General features: G+C 58.6%; 1 protein-coding gene across 5 annotated transcripts in view; it reads left to right on the forward strand.

The window, feature by feature from the left end:
* Positions 1 to 5,550: 5,550 nt before the first annotated feature.
* The window catches only part of EGFR (epidermal growth factor receptor), a 116,713-nt gene continuing 95,187 nt past the window's right edge, over positions 5,551 to 27,076 (forward strand). For all 5 annotated transcript variants that reach the window (XR_004970763.1, XM_036327270.1, XM_036327271.1 and 2 more), the window contains exon 1: positions 5,551 to 5,792. Coding sequence is in view for 4 of the 5 variants with exons in the window: in XM_036327270.1 (XP_036183163.1) it covers positions 5,705 to 5,792 (88 nt within the window). In the remaining variant the exon portion in view is untranslated. The remainder of the gene's footprint in view (positions 5,793 to 27,076) is intronic.

Genomic DNA, 27,076 nt, shown 5'->3' on the forward strand with positions numbered 1-27,076 from the left:
CATATAGGTTTCATGTGTTACAGGTCTGTGTATCGCACACTTTAGCAACGCCTCCAAGTCCCCAGGAAGGAGGGGCAAGAGAGGGCCATCTTCCCCGCCCTCTTCCTGTGACGTCGGAAATTCAGTCCTCCAGGTCTGGACCGGCCTCCAAGTCCTCATTTAAAAAGCGAGAGATCACAAAACACACACACAAACAGCAGAGTTCAGGCGAGGGGTGGGGGGGAGGTGGGGTCAAAAAGAGTAAAAAGAAGCAGTTACAAACAAATCCTTCTTAGCGAAATCCCGGAGAAGGGCCTGGAAAAGTCAGAGGTAAGCACCTCACCAAGCACGGTCCCGGCTGGGGCCCAGAGCCAGTGCCAGCTCCTGCAGGCTCAGGAGGAAGGAAAAGTCCAGCCCGGGATCTGAAGGATGGTTCCCCAAGCGCTGCCTCGGGTCCCCACAGAGGCCCGCAGAGCAGTGGGGGCCTCCGCCCACCAAGCTCTGCACGTGGCCTCCAAACCCCAGTGCGCCTCCCCAGCTGCTCGGAGACCCCAGTCTCTGTTGAAATCAGCACCTTCTCCCACCCCTCCCCACGCAGGGCTCAGAGCACCGCCCTGGGAAGAAAGGCGATGGGGAGCTATTGTGCGCAGGGAGGGCGGCTGTGCAGAGCCTGCAGAGAGCCAAGTGCCAGTTGACAGACGTCAGGGCCCCTATTCGCCGAGCATCTGCAGGCCGCGTGGGCACGGGCGGCCGCGCCAGCGCCGTGGCCATTCACTGCCCTTTTCTTCTTGCAGCTGCCACAGCAAACAGCAGCTCTTTAGAAGGTAAGGAGCCAGGAGGGCCTCAGCACTGAGGATTGGACACCTCACCCGACCCGGGGGAATGGCTGTTGACCTGTGGGTGGGAGGCCAAGGGGCTTCTCTCTGTGGCGTGATTCATTGTATGTTTTGATGGTTCCGTGACCGTGAGGCTGACGAAGGACTTGCCGAGAGCCCGGGGCTGAGCCGTGAGCTGGGCTTGCGGCTCTGTCTCCTTAGACAACCTCCCGGGAAGAGAAAGAACGTTGTCGCTACAGCCGGCTCCCAGGCCCAGCACACGGAGTGCTTACCTGTGTGGGTTCAGGGTGTTGCTGTCCGAGGAGCAGCCACTCCTGGCAGTCACAGAGAACACACCAGCGCTTTCAGTTGGAAAGACTGGAACTGTATAAAACGTACTCAAGGTCACCCTGAGTTCATGGCGGTTTTTAGATCTCTGTTCATTTGGGTACCTCTGTCCCTTTAAATGTGTGTGTGTGTGTGTGTGTGTGTGTGTGTCTGAGTGTGTGTCTGAGTGTGTGTATAGTGTGTGTATGTGTGTATGAGTGTGTGTATAGTGTGTGTATGAGTGTGTGTATGAGTGTGTATGAGTGTGTGTATGTGTGAGTACGAGTGTGTATAGTGTATGTAGTGTGTGTATGAGTGTGTATATGTGTATGTATGAGTGTGTGTATAGTGTGTGTATGTGTGTATGAGCGTGTATGTGTGTATGAGTGTGTGTAGTGTGTGTATGAGTGTGTGTGAGTGTGTATGAGTGTGTGTATGTGTGTGTATAGTGTGTGTATGTGTATATGAGTGTGTGTGTATGAGTGTGTATAATGTATGTGTGTATGTGTGTGTGAGTTTGTGCGTGTGTGTATGTGTGTGTATAAGCGTGTGTGTCTGAGTGTGTGTGTCTGAGTGTTTGTATGAGTGTGTGTATGTGTGTGTATGAATGTGTATGAGTGTGTATGAGTGTGCGTGTATGAGTGTGTGTATAGTGTGTATGAGTGTGTGTGTGAGTGTGTGTACAGTGGGTGCATGTGTGTGTGAGCGTGTGTGTGTGTGTGTGTGTGTGTGTGAGTGTGTGTGTGAGTGTGAATTCTTTATACACAGCGTCAGTTTATGTTTTAATGGGAAAACGCCTCAGCTGAAACACAGAGAACATTTAAGGTTCCGAACACGCTCCCTGCCTGGTGTCCTCCGTGATAACGCTGCCGTGGCCCGTGGCCTCTCCGGGGCGAAGGGCCTGGGTCCTGGTTGGAGAACATACGCTGGGCCGTGGGTCCTCGCAGCGTAGCCTCCATTACAGCGGGGAGGCAGAATTATAATAATTGTGCTGCAAGCAGCTAAGAATCCTCAGAATGCCTCCGCACTTGTTCCCTAGCAAAGCTCACGTTCCATCATCTGTTACAGTTTATATCGACCATTAAGCCAGGCAAAGCTTGCTGATCTGCAAGATAAACGATGATACTTAGTCCCGCCAACCCCGTAACCCACCACTCTCTGCTCCTGATTTATATATATACATATATTCATATGATTTATGTATATCATTTATATATGATTATTTATATTCATATATATGTATATATATATAGTCAACAACAATGATACGGTATCAGTATGAGCTGTGAATTTTATATTATTCCATATTTGAATTATGCAAATTTAAAGGGAGATTTAGTGTGGTATATAAAGTATTATGAGTTGACCTCTGGACAAAAATGTATCAACAAATACAGATACGCATGTGTGCGTGCACACATACTCATACACACGCGCACACACAGCCTCATATACAGCCACACACACAGAGACGCATACACACACACACACACACACACACACACACACGATAAGCCAGAAGGAGCTGGAGGGAGAAAGGAAGATAAGGGTAGGAGGGAAGGGAGCTGTAAAGAGGGAAAGAGGCTGAGCATGGCTGAACCAGGAAGGGCGGGGCAGCAGGCTGAAATGCCAGCCTCAGCAGCAGCCCTGGACTGGCAAAGCAGGTTTGGTGGGTTGAGTGAGCTGCCAACTTCACTCTTTCCCAAGGGGACAGTTATCAAAGCCCCTCCCCCACGAAAGCAGACCCCACTGGCCAGCACGTCACCATGTTTTTCAAGAGAAACAGAGAGTTCACATTTTAAATATGGAAATCACTTGATTTTTAAAAATGTGGCCAAAAGTTCAAGTAGAACAAATATTGAAGGGGCCTCAGAAAACCACACCGGCACCCTGAGCGTGCTCTGCGGGCCACCGGCTGCCGCCCGGGGCTCACGTGTCCAGCTGGAACTCTCCCTGAGACGGGTAGTGACGCCTAGGCAAAGTTCATCTCCCTTTTGTTTATTGTTTTAAAAATATATGTGTATTGATTTCAGAGAGGGAGGGAGAGGGAGAGAGAGAGAGAAACATCCATGATGAGAGAGAATCACAGATCGGCTGCCTCCTGCACGCCCCTACTGGGGATCGAGCCCACAACCCAGGCCTGTGCCCTTGACCGGAATCGAACCATGACCTCCTGGTTCAGAGCTTGATGCTCAACCCCTGAGCCAGGCGGGCCAGGCTTCATCTCAGTTTTAAACCTTCACACGGGCAAAGCACTGTGCAGGGTCCAGAAACTTCCTACAAGACGCCCGTGCAAAGGAATGAGCAAACGACAGAGCCAGAACCCAGCATCCAAAAATGCGGCTCTGCTTCTTAGCACCTCCCGACCCCAAGCCCTGGAGATGCCGAGAATCCCAACGACACACAATACTAACGAGGGCGCTAATGACAGGTGGGTGCGTCAGCCGCTGTGCCAGCTCGCGGTCCCTGAAAAAGACACGGCCTCCTCCAGGCGCTGCCCACACGGCCCCACGAATAACCAGACTCCACGGGAGAGAGCGTGTGGCCGAGGAAACCAAGGAAGCCCACACCGGAGTGCCAGGAGCTCAGCAGGGGGCCCGGAGCCACGGCCCTTCCCTTAGAGGAGCAGGTGCTGCTGCCCACAGTGGTCTGAGAGGACAGACGGTAAAACAATAAGCCTCCCCCCCCCCCCGCCCGCCCCGGGTCCCCAACTTCCTTGCTGTCCCGGGGGTGGGGGCGGGGAGGGGGGGCAGTCAGCACAGTTCTGTGTCTCAAAATATCTTCAGAGGAGCCGTCGGGTGCATGTCCATCCAACTGGAAGCCTGTTTTAGAAACGCATGTTCCTGCGAAATTGTAGGGTCGGAAGGGACCTAGTCCCATCCCTGACTCCGCCTCCCCTGGTCCCCGACGCCCCTGCAGGAACCCCTCTCTCAGGATGGGGAGCCCCGTCCCACTTGGAGGCACCACATCCCACGTGGAGGCGGCCCCCAGTTTACCCAAGATCCGTTTTTAAATTCTGAAAGGCAGGCTTTGATGTTTTTCCTTGTCCCTTCTCGCTGTGACCTCCAAGGCCAGAGAAACAGGTGGTCAGATGCCCCTTGCGAAGACGGGGCTGAAGTATGTGGAGGCCCGCTTCCACGGTTTTGTACTTAACAAGCTCCACGGTTATCCGTCCACTCCCATCCGGACACTCCACTTAACCGCCGAAGAGTACCAAGTCAGGAGTGTCGCTCCCATGTCACCAGTTCAGGGAGGAACCAAACTTCACATCAGTGTCCAGGGGGATTGGGGATGACCATTTCTCCATCCCTGGGGTGGGCCCAGTGCCATGGGGTGCAGGCAGGGGTTTTGGTGAGGGCGGCTGGGATCTGGGTGCAGAATGGGGTTCGAGGACACCTGTCCTGTGGGGAAGGAGCGTGTTGCAGACATGGCACAGCCCAGGTTGATGGTGCAGCCCAGGAGCTTCATTCCTCTGGCCCATCCTCAGGAGCTGCCCAGGTGGGCCCTCCTGCCTGGCCCCATGCGGCTGCCTCGGGTGGCTCTCCTGGAAAAGCACCCCACTGGGGTTGGTGTCCAGCCCGTATTCGCAGCGCTTGACTTTTGCGCAAGAACTGACCACAGGCATTTGCTCTCAAGCACTGTGGCTGGTGCTGGCCTCTGAGGGCTGTGGGCTCGGGGCCTCCTGCATTCATTCACTTAACACTTCGCAGGCCCGGCTCCGGGCCAGGAGCGGGCTGTCCGGGTTCAGACGATGTCGCAGATGCTTGGCGGGACGTAAAGGGCCCTTCGGACTTGAGAGCTCCAACTCAGCCACCGGGCACTCCTGTCCCCCCGCCCAGCGCGGGACAACGTGGCTGCCAGGCGGTCCTCTGTCCCCACGAGGCCCCCGGCTCGGCTCAGCGCAGGCGATGGGCGAGATAAAGGGGCGCTGCCCCATCCATGCCATTGCCCGGCCTGGGGCCCCGGCTGGGCCAGCTCACAGGGAGCTGGTCCCAGTTTGCTCAGCAGGTGGAAGGGAGAGGGGGACACGGAGACCCTGGCACCCATTTGGCTGCACGCAGGCTGGGTCACCTAGTTCCCAGGCCGAGTCCTGGCCCACAGGGCAGGGAACGCCCTCTCGGAGACTAAGTAGGGCGCCCGCTGGGCTCCCGCGCGCCGCCCCCTCCCGCCGCCCTTCTCCGAGCGCCCGGGCCCGCGGGGCCACCTCCGTCCGCCACCTCCGTGCGGCTGCGGGCCGCCAAGTCCGCCGCTGGGTCCTCCTCCCTCCGCCTCGCCTTGGGCTCCGCGATCCCTCCTCCTCGGCTGGTCCCTCCTCCTCCCGGCCCAGCCTCCCGCGCCCCCGCCCCGCGCGCTAGACGTCCGGGCAGCCCCGGCGCGGGCGCAGCAGCCTCCGCCCCCCGCTCGGTGCGCACACCCCGGCCAGGGCGGACCGCGTCCCCGGCGAGTCCCGAGCAGCCCGCGGCCGCCGCCTCCCCGCCGGACCACAGGCCACCCCGGAGCCCTCGCCTCGCCGCCGCCGCCGCCGCCGCCGGAGCGCACGGCCGCCGCTTCCCTCCCGGACTCGTTGCGGGCTCCCGGCGGCGATGCGACCCTCCCGGACGGCGGGAGCCGCGCTCCTGGTGCTCCTGGCGGCGCAGTTCCCGGCGCGCCCGGCGCTGGAGGAAAAGAAAGGTAAGGGCGTGCCCGCCGCCCGCGCTGCGCTGCCCGGGACGGGCGCCTCGGCCGGGACCGCGGGGGACGTGCCGCTGCGTGTCGGCGCCGGGCGAGCCCGCGGCGGCCGGAGGAGGGGACGGCGGGCGCGGGCTGCGGGGACCAGGGCGCGGGCTGCGGGGATCGGGACTCCCCGAAGCGCTCGCAACTTTCTTACTTTCCTGCCCTCGCGCACGGGGCGGCGGGCGTCCCGGCACGTGCGTCCCAGGTCCCGGGGCCTCGGGAAGGGCGGCGGGAGTGCGTGTGCGCCTCCCCTCGGGGACCCCGGGGCCTCCCTGCACCGCGCCGTCCCCCCGGAACCGGCTCGCGGGCGGGTCCCTTTCCGGGGTGCAGCTGCAGCCGGGCCGGGAGGCCGAGTGTGGGTCTCGGTCGCTGACTCCCAGTGGCTGCCTGGGGGGGACGTGGTGTCCTCTTCCGTCAAAAGTGGGGAGCGCAGACCCCCGAGTTCCCTCCAGGTCTCCCGCGTCCCCCGGGCCCGTGGGGTCTGGTGCAGTGGTCGCTTCTGGGGACCCCGCGGGCCTCGGTCGCGGCTCTGGGTTCGTGGTGGAGCCGGGGGGCTGCGACCAGCCGGGCGGACCGCTGGGTCCTGGTGCCCAATTTCCTGGGGATCGGGTCCCCGCCTTTTTTTTTTCTTAGCAAACTTTCCTCCTCGGGATCCCGAGTTTCTCTCGGGGAGGTTTCTTTTCGCTTTCGGAAGATTCTGACATTGAGCCAACCAAAATACTCGTGTTAATTTTTGGCCAAAACGGATGGGTGTCTGTGGCTCCCGTGGGCCCAGCGTCCACCGCGAACCTGAGCGGGTCTGGCCCTGTGGGTGGCTGCCGGCCATCCCCCCCTCAACGTGAGAAACGAGAAACATGCTCGGAAGGTTTAATTGCGCGATTTCAACATCGCGCAGCCGGTTGCAGGAGTCAGGTCCCTGCTTGCCGCTGAGGTCATTGGCGCGGGGAGTGGGGGCTGGGGCCGAGCGCGTTAGTTGGGCTAAAGCTTCGGTTGCCGCACTTGGTTGCAAATGAGAATCCCTCGGGATTTTAGACCAAAGCAAAGCAGATAAAACCCGAAGCCTGCCTCCCACCCCCAGACAGGCGGGCTTCCTCCGTCTGTCCGGGGTGAGACGGCGGCGGGGTTGCTCGGAGCTCCTCAGGTGATTCTGCCCGGCTGCCAGGTGCGGGGATCGGCTGCCAGGTGCGGGCAATCTTGGCACAGAGGAGAGCGATTGGTACAGACTCCGGAAAGATTAGCTGGCGACGGAAAGGGCTCTTTGGGAACATCTGGAGTTTGAAGCCTCTTGCAAAATGTGGGAACAGGAGCTGGGGGTGATTTCCATAACCGTGGGCTCCTCTGCTCGCTGAGGGCTGGGCTCCTGCGAGAGGGATGGTTGTCTACTCCCTGCTGGGCTGCGCCAGGGGGGGCCCTTCCCCCCCACCCCAGGGTCTGGTCCTTCCGGCTCCTGAATCCCCAGCCACAGGGGCCGGGAGGGGGTTGCGCCTCCCATTCTGCTGCCCGGACCCTGTCCTGAGTGACATTAAACTCTCGGGGCACCTTAACTCATCCCTTTTCTCCAGAAACACCCCCAGCTCCTCCTGTTATCCCTTCGAACACGATGATTAGGGCAGGGAGATTTGTTTTGGAAAAAAATATATAAATACCACTTGACTTGCCTGTTAGTTCTGTATTCGCTTAAAACAGGATGCTCCTGGAAAAAAACAAAAAACCAGCAGCGGGAGTAGGCGGGCCAGCGTCGTTCAGTTAGAGTCACATAAAAAGACCAACGTTTCAGGGGCAAAGTCTAAAAAATACAAGCTGTGGCTTTTGACAGAGAGTGGTAAAGACCCATGTCAAATAAGTGCGGTCAGTTTTGTTCAAGAAATGTCCTTGTTTTAGAGAAAAGACTGGCCTGGTTCTGAGAGATGGACTCGACTGTCCTCTCGGTCCTTTTAACCCTTGCACCAGGCACAGGAAGCGGGTGCTCCCGTGATGTCTGGGGAAACGGAGGTCGGAGAAGTAAAGTGAGTTCCCGGCAGCTGGGACGAGGCGGAACCAGGGTTCACACTGAGGCCTTCTTGCCCCAGAGCCCTCCCTCAGTCACCTCCCGCCTCTGCCTCGCCGCCTGTGAGTTCTGGCCTTAGGAGAGCACTGAATGCCAGGGAGGGACAGGACCAGGGACTGGGTTCCTCAGGGTGGTCCCTGGGGAGGACTTCCAGGTCCCCCGTCCCGGGTCTAGACTCTCGGTCGGTTGGCCGCCTGTCCCGGAGGCTTCTCAGTCGCCCAGTCAGCACCAATCTGGGCCTCGCTCCATCCCTCGGGCGATCTGTGGAGATCTATGGATTGCTGAGCAAGCCCCTGGCTCTTGCAGAACACCTAGGTGAAGAGAAAGGCAGGCATTTGCAGCCCCGCCCCCGAACACATTCCTGACTTTTGGCTGTCTTCATATATTTCTGGCTTCAGATATTTAGTGTCAGAGTTGCGCTGTGTCACACACTCGGCCGAGCCCCATCGCGCTCCCTTCCTCAGGGCCCTGCCAGCGCTCCACGCGTTCTGAAATGTTTGTAGAGGCCGTGTCAGCAGCGATGAAGGGTCCCGCCCTGTTTAGAAAGAAAATACTGTCTTGTGTTTGCTTTGATCTCAGCTCTGGGACCCGCAGATTGTGTCTGGAGGTCAGTGACAGGCGTGGCAGCCAGCGCTCCTCTTACCTGGGTGACTGTGGGTGTTGAAGGGCAGCACCCCACGCTGGGACCCCGGCCCTGGAATGGGCAGTGGGGTCAGAGTGTCAGGGACACTCAGCAGTTGAAGGCCCCGCCGGGGGGATCGCGTGGCCTTCGTGCGCCCTGTGGCTTGCCTTGAACGTCGTGTTTGCGGCTCTGTTTGAATTGAGACCTGGCACAGCAGACATGGGCTTCCTCAGAGGGAGGTTTACTCACAGGCACCCGCTCTGAGAAAAGTTGACGGTTCTAGAACATGGCTGCCCCGTGTCCTGTTTCCCTGTCAGTACAAGAAAACTGGGCGGGGCCGCTCAGATCGCCGCGGAACGCTTTTGGCTTTGTCTCCTTCTGTCCTTTGTGAACATTTGAAGTTGTGATGAGAAGCAGCTTTGGTCTCAGTGCATTTCGACAGGTTTATTCTGGAACGGTGAGCACACGCGGGTGGAGGAGGCTCGTCATAGGGGCCGGTCCCACGTGGCATCGCGCCTGCGCACACCTTCTTTCTCGCTTTCCCCCCAAAAGGTTGCCCTTTCTCAGAAAATCGCAGCAGTCGGCTCTTTGCACAGCAGTTGAGGGGGGTCTGCCCTCTGGCCCCAGTGTAGGCAGGGCAGTTGGGATTCGGGCCCGGATCCAGGCCCACCCCCTCATGTCAGATAACCAGTTTGATTGAAGTTCTCGCTTCGTCGGAACCATTAAAGCCAATGTTCTTCCTACGCATTTAGGTAGACACACTCCATTCAGGTGTCCAGAAAGCTCCCCGGGCTGCCGGGAGCAGGAGAGGTGGCGGGGGCCGGGGCCGGGGGCCGGGAGCTGTGCCCCAGGCCGGCAGGAGGCGGAGGGCTGGGGTGGACACCGGTCTGGGAGCCTCCAGGGTGGAATATCAGCCTGGCTGTTACTGCCGAGGCCTCTGTGCACTGCGTGTGTTTAAAACCCACTTCCCTCCTGCCGGTGCCGGCAGCGCGCTCAGAGCGGGGAGGGGAGGCTTCCCTCTGGTTCCGCACTGCGTCCTGTTCTGGCAGGCTCTCCCAGGAAGCCCCACGGCCCAGGCGTCCTTTGCGACGACGACATCTGGAACGTCTCATGAGCGAGACCTTGAATTGCAGTCTCGGGGCCTGGCGGTTGGAGGGGAAGGCCTTGTCCACAGCCCGACATGCTCCCACCAGCACCCGCTTCTCCTGCGCCCGCACGTGGCCCTGAGCTGGGATAAACAGTTACGTAAGGGGACCGCGGCTGTTTGTCCTTCAGCGTGAGGACACGCATCGCTACCTATGACGGCTCGGGCTTTGTTTGCATTCTTTTCCTCATGTTCGAACCACAGGGAGCGACTTGGGCTGTTCCGTCCCCGGTCTGAGCTGCGGGTGAGTCACACGCGGGACTTGCTCTCAAGTGTCCGGCAGTCAGCTAGGGGAAGAGAGATCTGCAGGCAGCAAGCCTGAAACCCTGCAGAAGCAGCGGCAGGTCCGACGGCACAGGGCAGCCTTCTGGGATTAGCCTTTGCTTTATCTTATTTTATTTTATTTTTGTTAATCCTCACCTGAGGATATTTTTGCCATTTTTTTTTTTTAGGGAGGGGGTGAGAGAGGGAGAGAGAGAGAGAGAAACATTGATGTGAGAGAGACACACCGATTGCGTCCCAAATGCTCCCCAGCTGGGGCTGGGGATCGGACCTGCAACCCAAGTACATGGCTTGACCAAGAACCGAAGCCAGGCCCTTCGGTCTGTAGGCTGAGCCTCCAACCACACCAGCCAGGGCTGGGCTTTGCTTTCAGTTCCGCCTGGACCGGGGCAGGTGGAGCCCGCAGGGGAGGGTCTCTCACTGGAGCCTGCAGAGCGCTGGCTGTTTGCCAGGGAAGGCGACACGAAGGCCATTCCCAGAGCCACGCCAGGAGCAGCCAGCGCTGCGGAGACCCGGGGCTCGGTGCAGCGACAGGAGAGACAGACCGGACTGGTGTGAGGCTGCAGTTCCGGAGCTCCGCCGTCCCGGTGTGAGACGGGGTGGCCGCAGGGCTCTGAGCTAGGAGCCGGGGATGAGATGCGGGGAGTGGGTGTGGGGCGACCTGGAGCCGGGGAGGGCAGTGCGGGCGCGCAGAGCAGAGATGGAGATGCAGGAGGATGGGGGTGCGGAAGGAGCCGCTCGCTCAGGCCGGTGGGAGGGTGAACTGCTGGGTAAGCGTGTGTAACGAGTGAGAGATGCAGACCCAGGGGGCACATGGGCTTCTGGCGGGAAGCCTGGGTAGACTGAGTCCACCTGGGGGCTGTGCATTCTTAGGGCGACCCGAGTCACTGGGCGGATTCCAGGGGGTCAGATGGGAAGGTCCAGGGGGCGCTGGCGGGAGGGCCTGGAGCCCAGGAGAGCATGGCCTTGAACTATTGTTCACTGGAGAGTCCCCTTCAGGGATTGCCTTTGGCTGGGGATACAGCCCGCCCCCAGCCTGTCACACGTCCTGTCATCACCCCGATGGGATGGAGCGAGGCTGGGTTCTGGGCAGCTGTGGCCAGCAGCCCGCTCATGGCGGTGATCGGCAGCTGATCAATAATCAATAGCGCCTGTCAGTGCACTGCGGACCGTGTGTGTCCACGGCTGCCATTCCGCAGAGAGGACTCCCCATTCTCATCTGAGATGTGCCCGAGTCCGCGGTTTAGACGTCAGTGACTGAGTGGAAAAGACTGGGGGGGGGGGGGGGGGGGGCGTTTTCTTCTCCCCAAGCAGGAGCTCTCGCACCTCAAACGTCCCTTCGGGCCACCCGAGGTGCTTCTGAGAGAGGGTGCCTCGCTGCACCCAGGCCCTGTGATCCTTCCTGACGAGTCCACGGCGACTCCGACGGGTGGTGCGTGGCCGTGCAGCTGTGACGGAGAAGAACTGGTCTTTGCTCCCCGACTCCCCTGGGGGTCTGACTCGGCGCACGCGCTTCCCCGCGGACCAGGGGCCCTGTGGATCTCACCGGTACCTCAGCCTCGAACCTGCTCTATTTCCACGAATTCATCCATCAGAAGTCTCCTCCTGCAGCTCACAGTGTCTCCTGGGACAGCAGCAGGAGCACCTTGAACCTGATAATAGAAGAGGGCACATGCTTGGAGCCCCAGCCTGGGCTCTGAGGGGCCTACAGGGGTGGGACAGATAGTCTGTGAGCACAGACAGACACTGGGGGTCGGGGTGGCAGCCAGGGCCAGAGGAGCAGGGACGCTCTCCCTGCCGACCTCCTGCTGGGCCCTGGGTTTACCCTAAAAGAACAAGGTTCCCAAAGGCCCCACCTCCTGGAGGAGCTGAGCTCACTGGGGTGCGATGGCTTATCCCAGGTGTGATGGGGGCGGGGAGGGGGGGTTCCCCCCCCCCCCGCGGGAGCCAGCAGGGGGCTGATTCCATCTCCTGGTGGGGAGCTTCTCCGAAGGAGAACCATCAGCTGGACCGCAAACAAGGAAAGAAGGAGAAGAGAGAGACCTGTGGGCCGGGGCCAGCCCCCAGAATTCCCTGCTCTATTTCTCTAAATGGCCTGAGGAAACTGACCTCGTCCGAAGGAAAATGCCCGCCAGGTGACACGTTTTGCATTTAAAAATCAGAACGGTCATTTGGCTTCTTTGTTTGTGTTTTTAAAGTAACAGCCAGATGTAAAGAACTGAACTAGAGCCTGGATTACCGTTGATAGTTTTAACATTTCTCCCCAATCCTGTGATTTGTCCCTAACACTTGTTATGAATAAGCAAACACCGACCTCACACCCTTCATGGGACGCCAGCCACCGAGGGCCCAGAGAAAGGAGGCGAACGCCTGCGTGATCCCGGCTCAGTCATCGGCGCTGAGTCACGCGAACTCGGAAAATGCTTTTCCGGAGGATTGGGCCCCAGTCGCTTGTGAGCTCAAAGATCCCCACTTCCTGAGTCACCGTTGGGAGGCGCGGAGCCCCACCTGTGCGGGTGCAGAGAGCACCCGGACGCAAACAGGTGGATTCGTGCCAAAGGACAGCGTGTGGCGGGGCTGTGAGCGCCCAGGCGCGGCCGGCCGCGCGGAAGCAGAGAGCCCCTAGGCCTCTGCGCTCTGAGCCCTTGTTTGCAGAGCGTTCGTGAAGGGTTTTGTTCCAAAGGCAGAATGCGACACTGCGGGTTTTCCTGCCCGTGCGGGCGTCATGCGCTTCGGCGGCTGGGTCTCCTCCTGTGTGACGCCACTGGGGCACTCCTGAAGTTCCTTTCTCTCGCTCCAGGCTCCAGGGCCCTGCTTCCCAGCCTTCTTTTGGCCACGCCCCCCCCCCCCCCCAAGCATCTCTAAAACCCTGATCCCCCACCCGTGACGTAGAACCCTAATTACTCAGACAGCGAGCTCCTGTTCACGGGGAGGAAGCCTAAGAGGCCATTCGCCTGGTCTAAACAAGCTTCCAAAGAACATGCGTCCATGAAAGAGGAAAATAAAAGAAGGGAAGGACAGTGGAAGTCCTGAGGAAGACCTCACTAAGGACTTGTTTAAAAAATCATACGAAGTGATAGGAAAAAATAGCAAATGAAGTTTCAAAACATCATCGAGAACTGAGATGCATAAATATGACGCAGCGTATATTTACATGTTGTCTATGAGGCCCCCAGAACCATAAGGAATGCAAAAACGTCACTGTGAATAACTCACTCGAATTGCCCCCCTTAGAAGTCCAATTGCCCCCTGTGGGCGTGTGCCCCGCGCTGGGACCCACTGCTCTGGGGGAAGCCGATGTGCTGCAGTCTCTCCCAGGTGACAGCTGGCATTTGCATGTGAAAACCACATGTTTTCCTAAACGCATCCGTGTTGTGGTGTGTGGGACGGAAACCAGTCGCTTACCGAGTCTGTGCAGGGCCTTGGGGCCGGCAAGGTGCCCGGGAAATTCCCATCGTAAACGGGGTCTGAGCAAGTTCTCCAGGGAGATTTGTTTTCCGGGTCAGAAACCTGGTGTTGCTCAGCCCTCAGCAACACTGACTCCGGGAGCTGCAGGGCTCATGGCCCCCCGTCAGCACCGCCCCGTCCGTCACCACACTTCCTAACCCACCGCTGCCGAGCGAGACCCGCCGTCGGGCAAACTCTCTCAAGTGTGCTCCGGTGCTAATTTGCAAAACCCGTTTTCTTTTTCACCCCGTGCATTTGCATAGAGTTAGACAAGGAAACAACTGTCCTTTCACTTTTGATTGAGGCCAGAGGAGCCACAGCCACACGCACGGTGGCTGTTGAAGAAGCGTCCTGGCACCTGCTGGCGTTTACGGTGCTGACTTCAGGGGCTTTGAAATGCGTCGAATGAGAACTTGCCCTTGGCTGGGCTTGGCTGCCAAGTTAATGGATAACCCGAGACCTTCTAGTTACCTCTTCGTGTCTCTACGTCGGCTGCCACTTCCTGGGACTTGAATGGACGTTGTGCATGGAACCATTTATGAGTGAGAACAAAGTAGGACCTCAGTCTATCCTCCCTCCCCCGCTCCCATCCTCCTCCCCTTCCCTGGGATTATTTCTAATACAAACATGCATGTGCATGTCTCATACCTTGCAAAGTGCCGCTGCTAAAGGTATTTTCCTAGGACACGGCTGAATGGAGTTTCCCCTGTATGCGTGGTCGGTTACGATAGGAGATAACCTGCCTTCTGGGTTTACTAGTAGCTCCCAGAGGATAAACTAGACGGTACCAAGGCCCCTGGCATCGGGACGGTCCTCGGCATTGAGGGCGAACACAAACGCAGGCGAGACACGGGCTTAAACACGGTGGCAGGAGGCGCCTGCCACTCCGAGCAGATCCTTCTCCCTGAGTCTCTGTCTCCTCGGGCTTTTCTGGCTGTGAAGTGGAATGTGTGCGTCATTTATGAAAAATGCGGGAAATGTCCCCGCATTCTTGACTCAGAGAAGGAAAGGTGATCCTTCCTCGGCAGGACGCGCAGGCTGGGGGCTGGCTCGCCAAGCCGGGGGTCACAAAGCCACCTGTGCGCTGCGGAGGCCCCAGGCCTCACGTCTCCTCCACCGTCCTTTCTCCCCTTGTGCCTGGGCCCCTGCAGCAGGCGGGTGTCGCTCAACACCCAGGAACCAAGAGGTCACGGTTCGATTCCTGGTCAGGGCACAGGCCAGGTTGCGGGCTCCGTTCCCTGTCGGGGGGGCTGTAGGAGGCAGCCCATCGATGATGTTTCTCTCTCATTGATGTTTCTACCCCTCTCCCTCTCTCTCTAAAAAAAAAACAATAAGAGAAGAGGACTGATGTGTCATCCCTCTAGTGCTGTTGATCAGAAATGAGCTGAGCTGTGCGTGGACTGTGTGGTGCACTCGTGTGGCTGAGGCTCGGGGCCCACGTGTCCGCCTGGGCCCAGCCTCGATCGCCGTAGCTCTCCCGTCTTCACCTTGTGCGTCTAAGAAGGCCTGCAGGTGTCTATGTGGGACCGTGAAAACACAGTGCCGATCTCTCTCTCTGTCTTCGTTCTCACATTGGCAAGTAACAGGCTGGCCATGAATTAGCATGTGCTGGAGACACGCTGGTTCCTCGCAGCAGCATATAAAAGTTATTTTTAAAGTTGTTTTAAATCTGTGAGTAAAAATAAATTGCTTTTGCTGCAAGAAACACCAAAAATGGAAAAGCTAACAGTTCAAAGATGATCATTTATCTGACGGACATTGCTGATGGCGTAGCTGCTTTAAACACGAGAGGATTTATGGGATGTGCTCACAGCGGGTGGGAAGGTGGGCCCGCCTTCGGCTGGTCCTCCCCTGGGAGGTCCTGGAGCCACGCGGGGCTGGGCGGCGGGGCAGGGGGTCCGCTGGCAGACGGGGGACACCGCGGGCAGCGGCCGTCGCTCCTGACCTGTAAGGCTCTGCAAGGCAAACATTTACTTTCTCTGGATGTTAACTCTACGGTTAGCTTTTTTTTTTTTTTTTTAATGTTAAGAAGGGAAGAAAAAACATGGGTAGGAAGGAGGGATTCAGGATGTTAACTGTTGGGTGGCCTCTGGGTGATGTGGAAGCACTGAGCTCACCGTCAGGACACGTTAGAGTAGGTATTTGTGTGAATGTGATACGTTGACCTCATTTCTTTCAACAATGTCCTTTCACCTAAGAGAGAAGTTAAGACTTTTTAAAAAACTCTAGTTCCTAGACAGAAGCCATACCATACACAAAGCCTGGCCGCCCTGTGTAAACAGCGCAGGGGCTCGCTGCGGTAGCGAAGCTTTTGTTGCTGACTCCTTATTTTTAAAGAATCACAGATTCGCAGGAAGTCATGGGACAGGCTCAGGGCGCCCCGGTGTCCCCTCTTTCCGGGGTCACATGCTAGAGCAAAGGACTCAATACTTGGTTTGACGTCCTAGCCAGTGTTCACCTAGGAGGAACGCTCACCATGTTAGTCAGCGAGGGAGGTGACAGGACAGATGTCATAGCCTTCACAAGCATGTCAAACATGAGCCCGCCGGCTGCGAGTCTGACATGCTTGGAAGTTAAGTTTTCTTCTAAATGAAATGTTTTTGTCCTTAACATTGGAGGGCCACGAAGGCAGGAGGAGGAAAAGGGAACGAGGGTGGAGGGAGAGACAGACACACAGACAGAGAGTAGAGAGGGGCTGGTTAATTAGACAAACCAACGCCCTCCTGTAGTCTTCAGATCCACGTGCGTGTGCTGCTTATATTCTGTTCAAGTCCCAGGTGGCCGGGGGTCCGCTTCCCCTCCCGTGTTCGGCGTCATCTCCCTGGTCTGCTTTGCCGCCTTTGGTTGAAGGACAGCGGCCTTCGGCGCGGGTCTCCTGAAACGCGCGCCTCGCGGCGTCTCTCGGTGTCGGTGCCGATGACACAGAAGGAGGCATTTGGGGAAGAATCCACGAAGTTGTGCGTCTTCCACTCGCGCACTTTTCTACGTGTTGGTTGTCTTGCAGCAAAAGCGTTACATTCTGGGCTCATGGTCACTGGATGGAAATGGCAGAAATCTGCAGGGAGAGCCAAGGTTTTACTAGAAAATTCCGGGTCTCAGAGGCCCCGCATCGATTCCTTCCTCTGGTCTCAAGGGCAAAACGACTTCTCAGCCTCCAAGTGGGACTCTGTTACTTCAGTTTACTCTACAATGATTACAAATTGCTTTTTGGTTTTTAAATATATTGCTTTTTAAAAACCAACATATTGGTTTTTAAATATATATTTATTGCTTTCAGAGAGGAAGGGAGAGAGAGAGAGAAACATCAATGATGAGAGAAAATCATGGATCAGCTGCCTCCTGCACGCCCCCTACTGGGGTCAAGCCCGCACCCCTGGCCTGTGCCCTGACCGGGAATTGAACCATGACCTCCTGGTTCCTAGGTCGATGCTCAGCCACTGTGCCACGCGGCCGGCAATTGCAGATTGTTTTTAGAGGAGGTTGAAAAGGGTAGACACGGGGTGAGGCCCTCCTCCTCCTCCTTCCCACCGACACAAACCCCCCAGGAAAGGCAATGGCAGGTTCTTACCACCTGCAGACCCTGTGGGAAGATGGGGTCCTTGGGGGGAGCCACACCTCCTTCCCTGTCACCTCCCCGAATCCAGCATCAGGCTCTGCAGACGCCCTGGGACAGAGAAGAGGCCATCAGCCCCCTGGTCCCGGCGGCTCCCACCACGGGGCAGGCGCAGCCTCATTCCGCAGATTCTCCTCGGGGAGTGTCTCGAGCCGCCAGCTCTCAGCCTTGGATCCCAACTCACACAGATGCCCTTGCACGGCCATGAACTCCGTGGGCGGGCAGTACCAGAGGGGACATGTGTTTTAGTGCGTTGGTCTCATTGGGCAGAGCCTGATGTGCGTCTTTCGTGGTCATTCCTCGGCTCCGTGCAGAACCACAGGCGAGCCCGACTTGCTGACCGCCTTCCTGCCCCCAAAAGCTGCGGGACTGGCCCCGGGACAATGCAGCCTCTGCCCAGGGAGCCCGCAGCCAGAGCCCCGTCCAGTCCGCCCCGTTCAATGGCAGGAGGTGAGGCTGTCGCCCGGGGTGGAAGTGGGCACTTCCGCCTGCGCCAGGCCCGCGGCCGCCCGGACAGCCCAGGACAGCCGTGTGCTCAGCAGGGCGGCACTCCCCGCCTTCCCGGACAGGGAGCGGCTCACCTGTCTCATTTGCATGGCCCTGTGGGCATCGCCCCATTCCCCTTTCGCTCTCCGGGTCGGGGTGGGGCCGGGCAGTGGGTCACCAGCCCCAGGGCGCTATGCTCACAGGACAGATCCTCCCTGAACATCCAGCTCTCTCCCAGCTCTCGTCTGCTGCTTGGAAGGGAGAGCCTTTCACCGTGGGGTGTGGCAGCCGGCAGCACACGCCCACCCCCACCGCGCGCCCGCCCCCCACCGTGTGCCCGCCCCCACCACACGCCCACCCCCCCCACCACACTTCTCTTTTCCGATCAGGAGAGTGGTTCCCGCTTTCCTGAAAAGACCCATGGGTTTCAAATGCCGATGCTAAGGTGGATGTCTGGATGCCTGGATGGGAGGATGGGCAGGGAAGCGCGCCCCCAGCTGGGCCCTCCCACCTGAGCCGGACACCCGGCTGCCCCTTGTGTGGCCCTCAAGGGGTCTGCACTGAGACCTAAGGAGTGATAGGGAGAGGGTGCTGGGGAGGGGGACCCGGAGCCCAGGACGCATTCGGGGTGGGTCAGCATTAGGAAAGGACACAGCCTGCGAGGCCATGTGGGGCCCCCTCCCCGGGGGGGTGCTGGACCCCAGGGGACACCTCCCTGGTGTCGGGACTGAGAACTTGAGTCTCCTGACTCAGCGGGGCCGGAACTGGGAGGAAGAAACCCGCCTGGAGCCTTGGACCCGTCGGCAGCAATGAAAACCCATGCCCTGGGCCCGCGGCCTGAGGGGTGACATCACCCGCGGGCACCCTCACCCACCCACCTGGCACTGAGCACGGACTCGGTGCCCCACCTGAGCGGCTTCTGGGACGCCAGTGTCCCTGTGGCTCCCGGCCCCACTCGGGAGGCCACTGGGCAGTAGGGGGGCAATTACGATGCTGCTCTACCGGGGAAGTTCCTAAGGTTTTTATTTTCTTTTTATTATAAGAGTTTACGGTTTTATTTACCCTGTCTGAGGATAAGCTAAATTCTTTGGAACTTATGTACAGACTGAGCCGTTTCCTAGCAAAAAGCCGCAGTCACTGTGTGTAGGTTCCACCTAACGACGTTAGCGTTTGAAACAGTCACTTGGCCCTTAAAGAAATGAGGAGGAAAGGAACGCTGTTGTGTGTTTCCCCACGTCGTGGCTGAGTTCCCTGCGCCGGACTTGGATCTGGTCAGAAGCAAGATTTTCTTTTTACCCCAGGAAAATATAAAAAGTGGATTATTTGCCCGTAAACTTTCTTCCGAACCACTGCCTTTCTTCAAAGACATAGCAATCCTGGGACCCAGGGCAGAAGTCGGGTAGAATTCAGACACAGTTAAGAAAAGGTGGGCCCTGGCCGGCTTGGCTCAGTGGATAGAGCATCAGCTGCAGACTGAAGGGTCCCGGGTTCGATTCCCAGGTTGCGGCTCGATATCCCCAGTGTGGGGCGCGCAGGAGGCAGCCGATCAATGAAACTCTCGTCATTGATGTTTCTATCTCGCTGTCCCTCTCTCTTCCTCGCTGAAATCAATAAAAATATTTTTTTTAAGGAAAAGGTGGGCCTGGAAGGTTTGCGTAATCATGTGAATTCCCTGATAAAATCGAAAAAAAAAACAAAAACGTCCACTGGGTCGGAGCTTCAGTAAATAAAAACATGGGAGGAGCAGGCCTTGGCGATGACCTCACCGTCGCTGCGCTGTGTCAGAGCGGGTCTGAAATGCTGCAGGGCGACCTGTGAACGCGCCTCCTGAGCTGGCGTTCACTCTGCATTCCAGGCCGCACGGCGAGTCCTGGGGGAGCCGGTCTTGGGTTTTGCTTTTCGGTGTCCGCCGACCGCGCTGTGGGGACAGCAGGCCTTTTCCCAGAAAACCTCGGGTTAACAGAACGTCGGCCCTGGCTGTTTATCTCATCTTGTTTACGGGAGCAGGAGAGACTAGTGGCCTCTGTGTCTCCTTTATGCTGTTGACCGGGTGAGGGGTCACGGGGACACGGGGAATTCCACTGTAAACAGCACCCACTGCCAGGTGAGGGCGGCGGCCCCGCAGCAGAAGATGCTGCGATCACTCATCGAGGAGTCGCATCCGCTGGGTGAGAAGGAGTGTGTTTGCTTTCTCCGTGGGAACCTCTGAGGCCGTGACCGAGACCCTGGCCACTTCCCGGCCCGCCCGAGTCCACAGCAGTGGGCAGCCCTGAGCCGGGGCAGCCTGGGCCTCCGTGGCGGTGGATGCGGTGACTGCACACCGGATGGCAGCGGCGCTGACTGTGCGCAGATGTGAGCATCAGAGGGAGCCGTGGGCCGAGGCACCCGGGCTTCTGCTGTGGCCTCTAAACGGCGTGAGCACAGGGGGAAGGGGGGGTAGCCCCTCACTAGGCACACGCTCTGTGCGAAAAGACAACACGTGGTCCATTCAGCCACGGACTCAGTGGTGCTATGTAATCACGTTCTGCGTGCTCCGAACCTCACTGAAGGGCTTGCATTCCATACAAACTCCTCAAATCTTAACACCTTTAGCCGCTGACAAGCATGAGTGTATTAAACAAAAGTGGGGAAAAGGACTTGGTTGAAGCCAACAAAGGATTCGGTTGGAGTGGCCTTCACTCAGGGATTTTCTCACCGGCCTTCCTGGATTGAGGTGCAGGCAAACAGGCCTGTCTCCGCCAGCGTGACGCGCGTTTTCTTCCTTATTTTCTTCCCGTACGTGGAATCACCTCTGAAGTAAACAACACCCATGGGTTCCAAAGTCCTTTCGCTGAATCAGCAGTTGGATTAGCATGGGATGACCAGGGAAAGCCTTGCCTGACCTCACACAACCGTGACCCGAAGTCTGCGTGCACAGGGTCTAGGAGTTCCCTGCAGCGTCCGCCATCATCCGAACCGCGCAGGGGCCTCGATTTCTATTTTCTCTAAAATACTCAAATCCGTAGACACGGGCGGGCGGTTTGGAGCCGTAGGTGGTCGGCAGGGGCCCCGTAGTGATGAAGAGACAGCTGATGACTCTGCGTGCACAGGATGAGGCCACGATAGCCGTCACCACCCTGGCAACGCTTAAATATTACGTCAAAGGAAAGTCAGTTGGACGCTCAGTTAGCCGGGAAGTAACCAGGGACTGGAACCTCAGGAGATGCTGTGCCCGGCAAGCTCACTCCACCCCAGAGTGTTGGACAGTCAGTGACCAAAGGCAGAGCCGTGTCCTGTCCGTCCGTCCGTCTGTGTGTCCGGATCGGCCCGAGTTGGCACCGTGGTGAGAAGACGGGTTGTCAGTGAAATGAAATGGAACGTCAAGGGCAGGGAAAGCAACGTTCACTTAATTCCCTGACTCATGTCTCAAGTATCACATGGTCTTCAACACTCCGTGCACGCCTCCCCCCCGGTTCCCATCCATCCTCCCGCGGGGCGTGGATGTGGGGGGCAGTCTCCTTTACAGAGGGGTTTCACGCAGTGCACTCTATGTAAGTGCACGGGGAACATTTTGAACCAGCAACGAGGTGATTTTTGAACCCTTCCACCAGAAGACATAAAATAGAGGGAACCAGAAGAAATCAAAACGGCAACGACAGCAGGTCTGCGTGGCTGCAGAGAGACGTGGGCTTGATTTTGCTTGTAAACATTTCACAAAATCTCCTTTCCCGTCTTACCCCGGGAAATGGGGATTGGCGTTGCCCGTGGCTTTACTGGGGTGGAGGGGTGTCTGCGAGCACCCTTTGTTGTTGTTAAAATAGACTGTGGCATCTACGTGGCCGGATGGTAAACTGGCGACTTTTAGGAAGAGAAAGCACAGCTCTGTTGGTGTGTGTTCTACCCATTTCGAATTGAGTGGCGTCGGTCCTCCAAGTGTAATGACTGCCACCTACACGCAAGGCGTTACCTTCAGACTCAGGACTTGCGGGCGGCCTAGGACTGGAGGCGCCAGTGCAGTGACAACAGCAGGATGTGGAGTCTAGGCCAGTGGCTCTCGCCGGGGGACACTTTTGTGGGCATCCCCGAACCCCCAGGGCAGTTGGCAAGGTCTGGAGTCATTTTTGGTTTTCACACTGTAGTGTGGTACTGGCATCGAGCGGGTAGGAGCCAGGGATGCACAAAACATTGCTCATGCCCAGGACAGCCCCCCCCCCCCCCCCGCCATGTCAGCCGCGCTGAAGGTGAGACACGGCGTGCACGCAGATCCTCCATTCCTCCTGCTCTGAGGTCACCGGCCCGCGCCCGGGTTCTGCGTGCCAAGCGCGGCGCCGGCAGGGAGGCGGCATTCCTGCGAGGTGCGCTGGGGCCCGCATTCCAGGTTCACCTGCCCCGGCCTGTCCACCCTGAGCGCTCCCCAAGTGAAAGCGGGAGGCATGCGAGGCGCCTTCGCCGCCCCACCTGGCACCTGCCCAGCGGAGCCTGGGGCCTGGGTGGGAACGGGCTCCCTCGCTGCTAGGGAAGCACCCCGTCCTCCCTGCCCTCTCTCCCCTCCTGGGGGTGCCGGGCGGCACTGAGCTAAGACACCCCTCACCGCTCTGCTCCCTGCGAACCAGCAGGAAGCCCAGTTGCCCGAGCCAGGCTTTGGGGGGACAGGAGGCGTCCGCTCTGTTCGGAAACCTCCCTCTCCGACGGCAGCGGCCTGCCCGCGGGTAGCACTGTGCCCGGGCGTTGGAATGGCAGAGCGGGCGGCGAACGGTGGCATGTCTGCCGCGTGGTTCTCCGGGACCGTGGTGTTGGGCTCAGGTGTCATGTGGTTGCGCCTGATGGCCCGGCAGAGGGCCAGGCAGCCCGTGTCACCCGTCACAGCCCACAACCTCCCCGCGGCCGGCGCGTCACGGTGCCTTCAGCCGGGCCCGAGGATGTTGCCAGAGCCTTGGAACCGCGCACACCCGGGGGCGTCTCGTGGCGCGTGGGCAGGGCCGGGGACTGGCGCGGGGCCTGCTGGAATCGGGGCCCATCAGGAAAGCAGTGTGGCTGCGTGTGGGTCCAGGAACACGTTTCCCCCAGAAGGACCGTGCGTCATAAAATGCAGCGATTTCTTGAACAGTAGAGCCACACTGACGGTGCCCAGTGCAGCTGGCGCCCCATGAGCACTTGCTGAGGGAGGGAGTGCGTTCAGAGCCGGGCGGGACCGTGGTCCAGCTCTCACTTCGCACAGGAGGAGACTCGAGGTCCTGCTGTGGCCGGGAGCCAGGCTGCGCGTGGGGTGTGCGCGGCCTGAGCGCCATGTGCTGACGCAGGGGACCCCGAAGGAACGAAACCAGTATCTCCTGGAGCCGCTGCCCTTCACGCCCCTGGCACCACGGCTCCCGACAGCCAGGACATGGAAACGCCTGCGTGCCCGCGGTGGGGGAGCGGAGGAGGAAGGTGAGCTGCGGTGACTGTCACCCGGCTGTGAGACAGGAAGGCATTCCTGCATTTGCAGCGACATGGACGGGCCTGGAGGACGTTATTCTAAGTGAAATAAGCCAGACGTAGAATGACAAATACTGTATGATCTCACCTATGTGTGGAAACTTCCAAAAAATATGTAAACTTGAGCTTGTAGGCACAGAGTGGGGAGCTGGTTGCCAGGAGCCGGGGTGAGGGGGGCGAGGAGAGGGTCAAAGGCACAGACTCCAGTTGGAGGCCGAGTGATTCCTGGTGGTCGAATGTACAGCACGGCGACTGTCGTTAATAACGCTGCCGATACGCAGGCTTGGAATTTGCCAAGAGAGGAGGTCGTCGTTCTCAGCACACACACACGCGCGCGCACAACACGCAAAGGCGACTGTGTGGTGACAGGTGGGTTTTAAAAAAGATCTGTGTGCTCTTATCACCTAAACACATACGACGACACGGCTCGGAAGTCATAAGTCGAGCAAAAGTTTATTAACATGTTCGTTATCTCAGAAAACGCTCCATTGGGGCGCAGAAACTTCCAGCTCATCATTGTCTATTTCTAAACGCACAACACGGAGCAAGCAGCAGGCCCCCTGAGTACGTTATAATTCAGTAACAAATCAGCTACAGGGGGATGTTTTTAAAATGTCTATTGCTGCCCTGGCTGGTGTGGCTCAGTGGGTTGGGCATCGTCCCGTGCACCGAAAGGCTGCCGGTTCGATTCCCGGGGCGGGGGCATGCAGGAGGCAGCCCATCAATGTTTCTCTCTCTCCCTCTCCCTTCTTCTCTCTCTAAAAATCAATTAAAAAATCTTTAAAGTAAAGTAAAATGTTTTCCTAGCAGGGATGACGGTCAGCACTATTGAGCTCCTACCGGCCTAGTCTAGTCACCAGCTCTCCATCCTGTGAGGGCCGCATGCCGGATGCCGGGTGCTCTGTGGCCAGTAGTGGCCGGCTGTGTGAGCTGGTGCAGGGCCTGTGTGGACTGTGAGCTGTAAGCACTGAGGACGTCAGCAGAGTTAGGTAAACACAGCTGGGACTGCCCCGTGGCCCGCGGGTGACCTGACCGCAGCTGTCATTCACCCTTGGAGAGGCTCGGTCCGCCCTGCGGTGGACCTGCCGCGGTGCCTTGCGGTGGTTGTGTCTGTTTTCTCGCTCACAGGTTTTCATGGAGCCAGTAGAATCGAGAGCCTAAGGCGCCTCCAGGACAGGCTGGGTTCACGCTGGGGCCGAGGCTCTCCCTGGCGTGTGACCTTGGGCGGGATCCAAGGTCAGATTCCTCAGCTTGGGAAGGAGGGTAGCCCTGGACGAACAGTGTGCGGCTCAGGACAGATGACCTGGCCCCGTCCCCGGCACGGTTAGTGGCAGCAGACTCCGAAATCAAACAGAAAAATAAACTGAATGACCTGGGACGGAGTTTCTTCTTCCGAATGACTAAGCGTTCCAATAGCCTCGCACGCGGCGGTTCCCAGGAAGAAGCTGTCCGTCACACACGCTGCCTCTTAACGGAGGAAATCCAGGCTGTGAGCAAGCCGTCCGTGCGCCAGGCCAGCGGCTCTCCTGTGCCTGTGAGTCAGCCGTCCCCGCCCCCCGCTCTGGCCCCTGGTGCAGGCACAGGTAGCCTGGTGGGTGCCGCTGTGGGAATATGTCCTTTCGAGCTCCCCGGACTGGGCGGGGCGTCCTGGGTAGGAATCCGGGGGGTTGGGTCATAGTATGAAGCAGAAGTAAAACCGTCAACAGAACTGCCTGCACTTGGAGCCACTCCGGTCAGGTCTTTTCCGCAAGTTCATTGCCGCCGGCTGTCCCGGCTGTCGTCTGGCTGCCAGAGCCCGGCCTGGACGCATGCAGCTGCATGAGAAATCACCCGGGCACGCTGTCCTCCGCGTCTGCCAAGGCACCTCGGTCACACGCGGGGACAGTCCGGGGTGAGGGCCCGGCAGGCTTGAGCTCCTCCGACGCTGACGTTCCCGCGTTTACATTTCACAGGCGTCGGGTCGCGTGTTTCCAAGCACTTGCTGTGTCCTCCACTGTAACGGGCAGGCCTTTCTGCAGACCTTAATCTCCAGTATTTTTTTAAAATAAGAACACACTCTGTTATGCATGTGTGTTGTGTCTACGCCGTATCCACCTCGTTCCCCACGGTTTTGAAAGTAAACAGTCGTGGTCACATTTGCAATATGAGAGATTCAACAAGTCCCAGCCATCACACACACACACACACACACACACACACACGCATGCTCACCCACATGCACTCACACGCACGCTTACACACTCATTCTCACTCATACTCACACTTGGGCAAGAATAACAAGTCTGAGGAGCAGTTGGGAATTCTTTTGCTCATCAGATGGAAAGAATTGTCAGCAGTTCCAGAGCTGAGTTGTGCGTGGAAGCAGTTGGTCCAGACGGGCGGCCCTTATAGAACTGGCGCTGTGTCCCGAGGGGACCTGGTCAGGCGGCCACGTGAGGACGAAGCTCAGCGGCTCTGTTGTCCTTTGGTCTGGGTCCCCCCTCTCCTCCTCCCGGCGTCGCACACACTGAGGTCAGACCTCGGAGGGTCACTCCGCTGCCTCCAGGCTTGCTTGCCGTCGGGTCAGAGGAGGGGCGGCCGGCTGTGCCCTCCTCAGGCCGCCGCCTCGATGACTCCCAGCTCCTGGGGGTGTCGCTTATGGAGGGAACCCCAGTGTCCGCTCTTCAAGGCCGTCCCTCCGCGTCTGAGTCAGGTGGAGTCTGGGAGGCCCCGTGAGCACTGGGCGGGGGGGCAGCCGGGACACAGGCCACCTGCAGGGCAGCCACCGCAGTGGGCCCTGCGCTTGGTCTCCGAGGCAGCACCCGGCGGCTGTGTGCTCTGTGGGCGGGGCTGGCTCACAGCTCTCGTCTGGATGGTGCTGCGACTGGGTGTCTCGTGGCATCTCTGAAAGTGTCTGGGTCTCAGCGAGTGTGCCTGTAGCCGCTGCCGCGGGCGGGTCTCCTGTTCCCGGGAGTTCACAGAGCGATTCCGAGCTGCTCCCGCTCCTTCTGGCACTCCTCTGACACAGTTTCCATCCAGAGGCCACAGCAGCCCGCAGGGCAGGGCGGGGACAAGGGCAGGTGGGAGTCCTCAGGAGGCATCCCCAGCCGTCCCTGTCCCGGGTGTTCCCTGTGCAGGCAGTCCCTGTCCAAGCGGTCCCTGTTCCAGGCAGTCCCTGTCCAGGTGGTCCCTGTCCCGGGCGGTGGGCCTGGGAGGATGTGGCTTATCTAATCCTTGTCAGCTGCCCAGGCCTGAAGCCAAGGTTACAATTAAAACGGAGGGTGGGGGGCCGCAGGCTGCCCCTCCTGTCCCCAGCCCGCCTGGCCCAGGTCCCCTCTGCGGGGCCCATTTCTAGGAGGACATTGGATCCCCAGCCTTCCCTCCACGTGATTCACAGGAGCTCACTTTTTTTTTTTTTTTTTTGAAGCTCTTAACTGATCTGCTTCACAATGAACTAGTTTTGTTTGAAGCAGACAAACCAGATTCCCCAGCACAGCCCTGACTGGGCCTCGAGAAAGAGCTTTCATTCCGATCTGTGAACAAGGCGGCTCCTCCCTCCCAGGGTGGTTGACTGGACCGCTCAGCCCTGGGTGAGGGAAGGGCCGCCCCCCAGCGGGCCGGGCCTGTTCATGCTCCCCTCCCCCTGGAGCCCCAGCCCGCCCGGCTCTGGAAGGACTAAACATGGCCAGTCACAGTGGTCCTGGACGCTGTTCCCCTCTGATGCCCAGCCGGGCCCTCGGTCCCTGAGCCAAGCTCGCTCTCTATGAAAGGATGGAGTGCCCCGCCCGACAGTAGCAAGAACCTGGCCCTTCTAGCTCCACCCCAGCCCAACATCGGGTGACCTTGAGCGGGTTCTCAGAATCCGCCCCCGCGTGTGGTCCTCCCTCTGGTGGTGCGGGACTAAGTAGTATTGGGTGGGAAGCTCCACCTGAGGACTGGAAACCATTTTTTGGTTTGTTTTTTTTAAATATATATTTTATTGATTTCAGAGAGGAAGGGAGAGGGAGAGAGAGAGGGAAACATCAATGATGAGAGAGAATCATGGATCGGCTGCCTCCTGCACGCCCCCTGCTGGGGATCGAGCCTGCAACCTGGGCCTGTGCCCGATCGGAAATCAAACCGTGACCTCCTGGTTCGTAGGTCAATGCTCAACCACTGAGCCGCGTCG

Source organism: Myotis myotis, unplaced genomic scaffold (assembly GCF_014108235.1).
Source record: "Myotis myotis isolate mMyoMyo1 unplaced genomic scaffold, mMyoMyo1.p scaffold_m19_p_11, whole genome shotgun sequence".
In the NCBI taxonomy this organism is placed as follows: Eukaryota; Metazoa; Chordata; class Mammalia; order Chiroptera; family Vespertilionidae; genus Myotis; species Myotis myotis.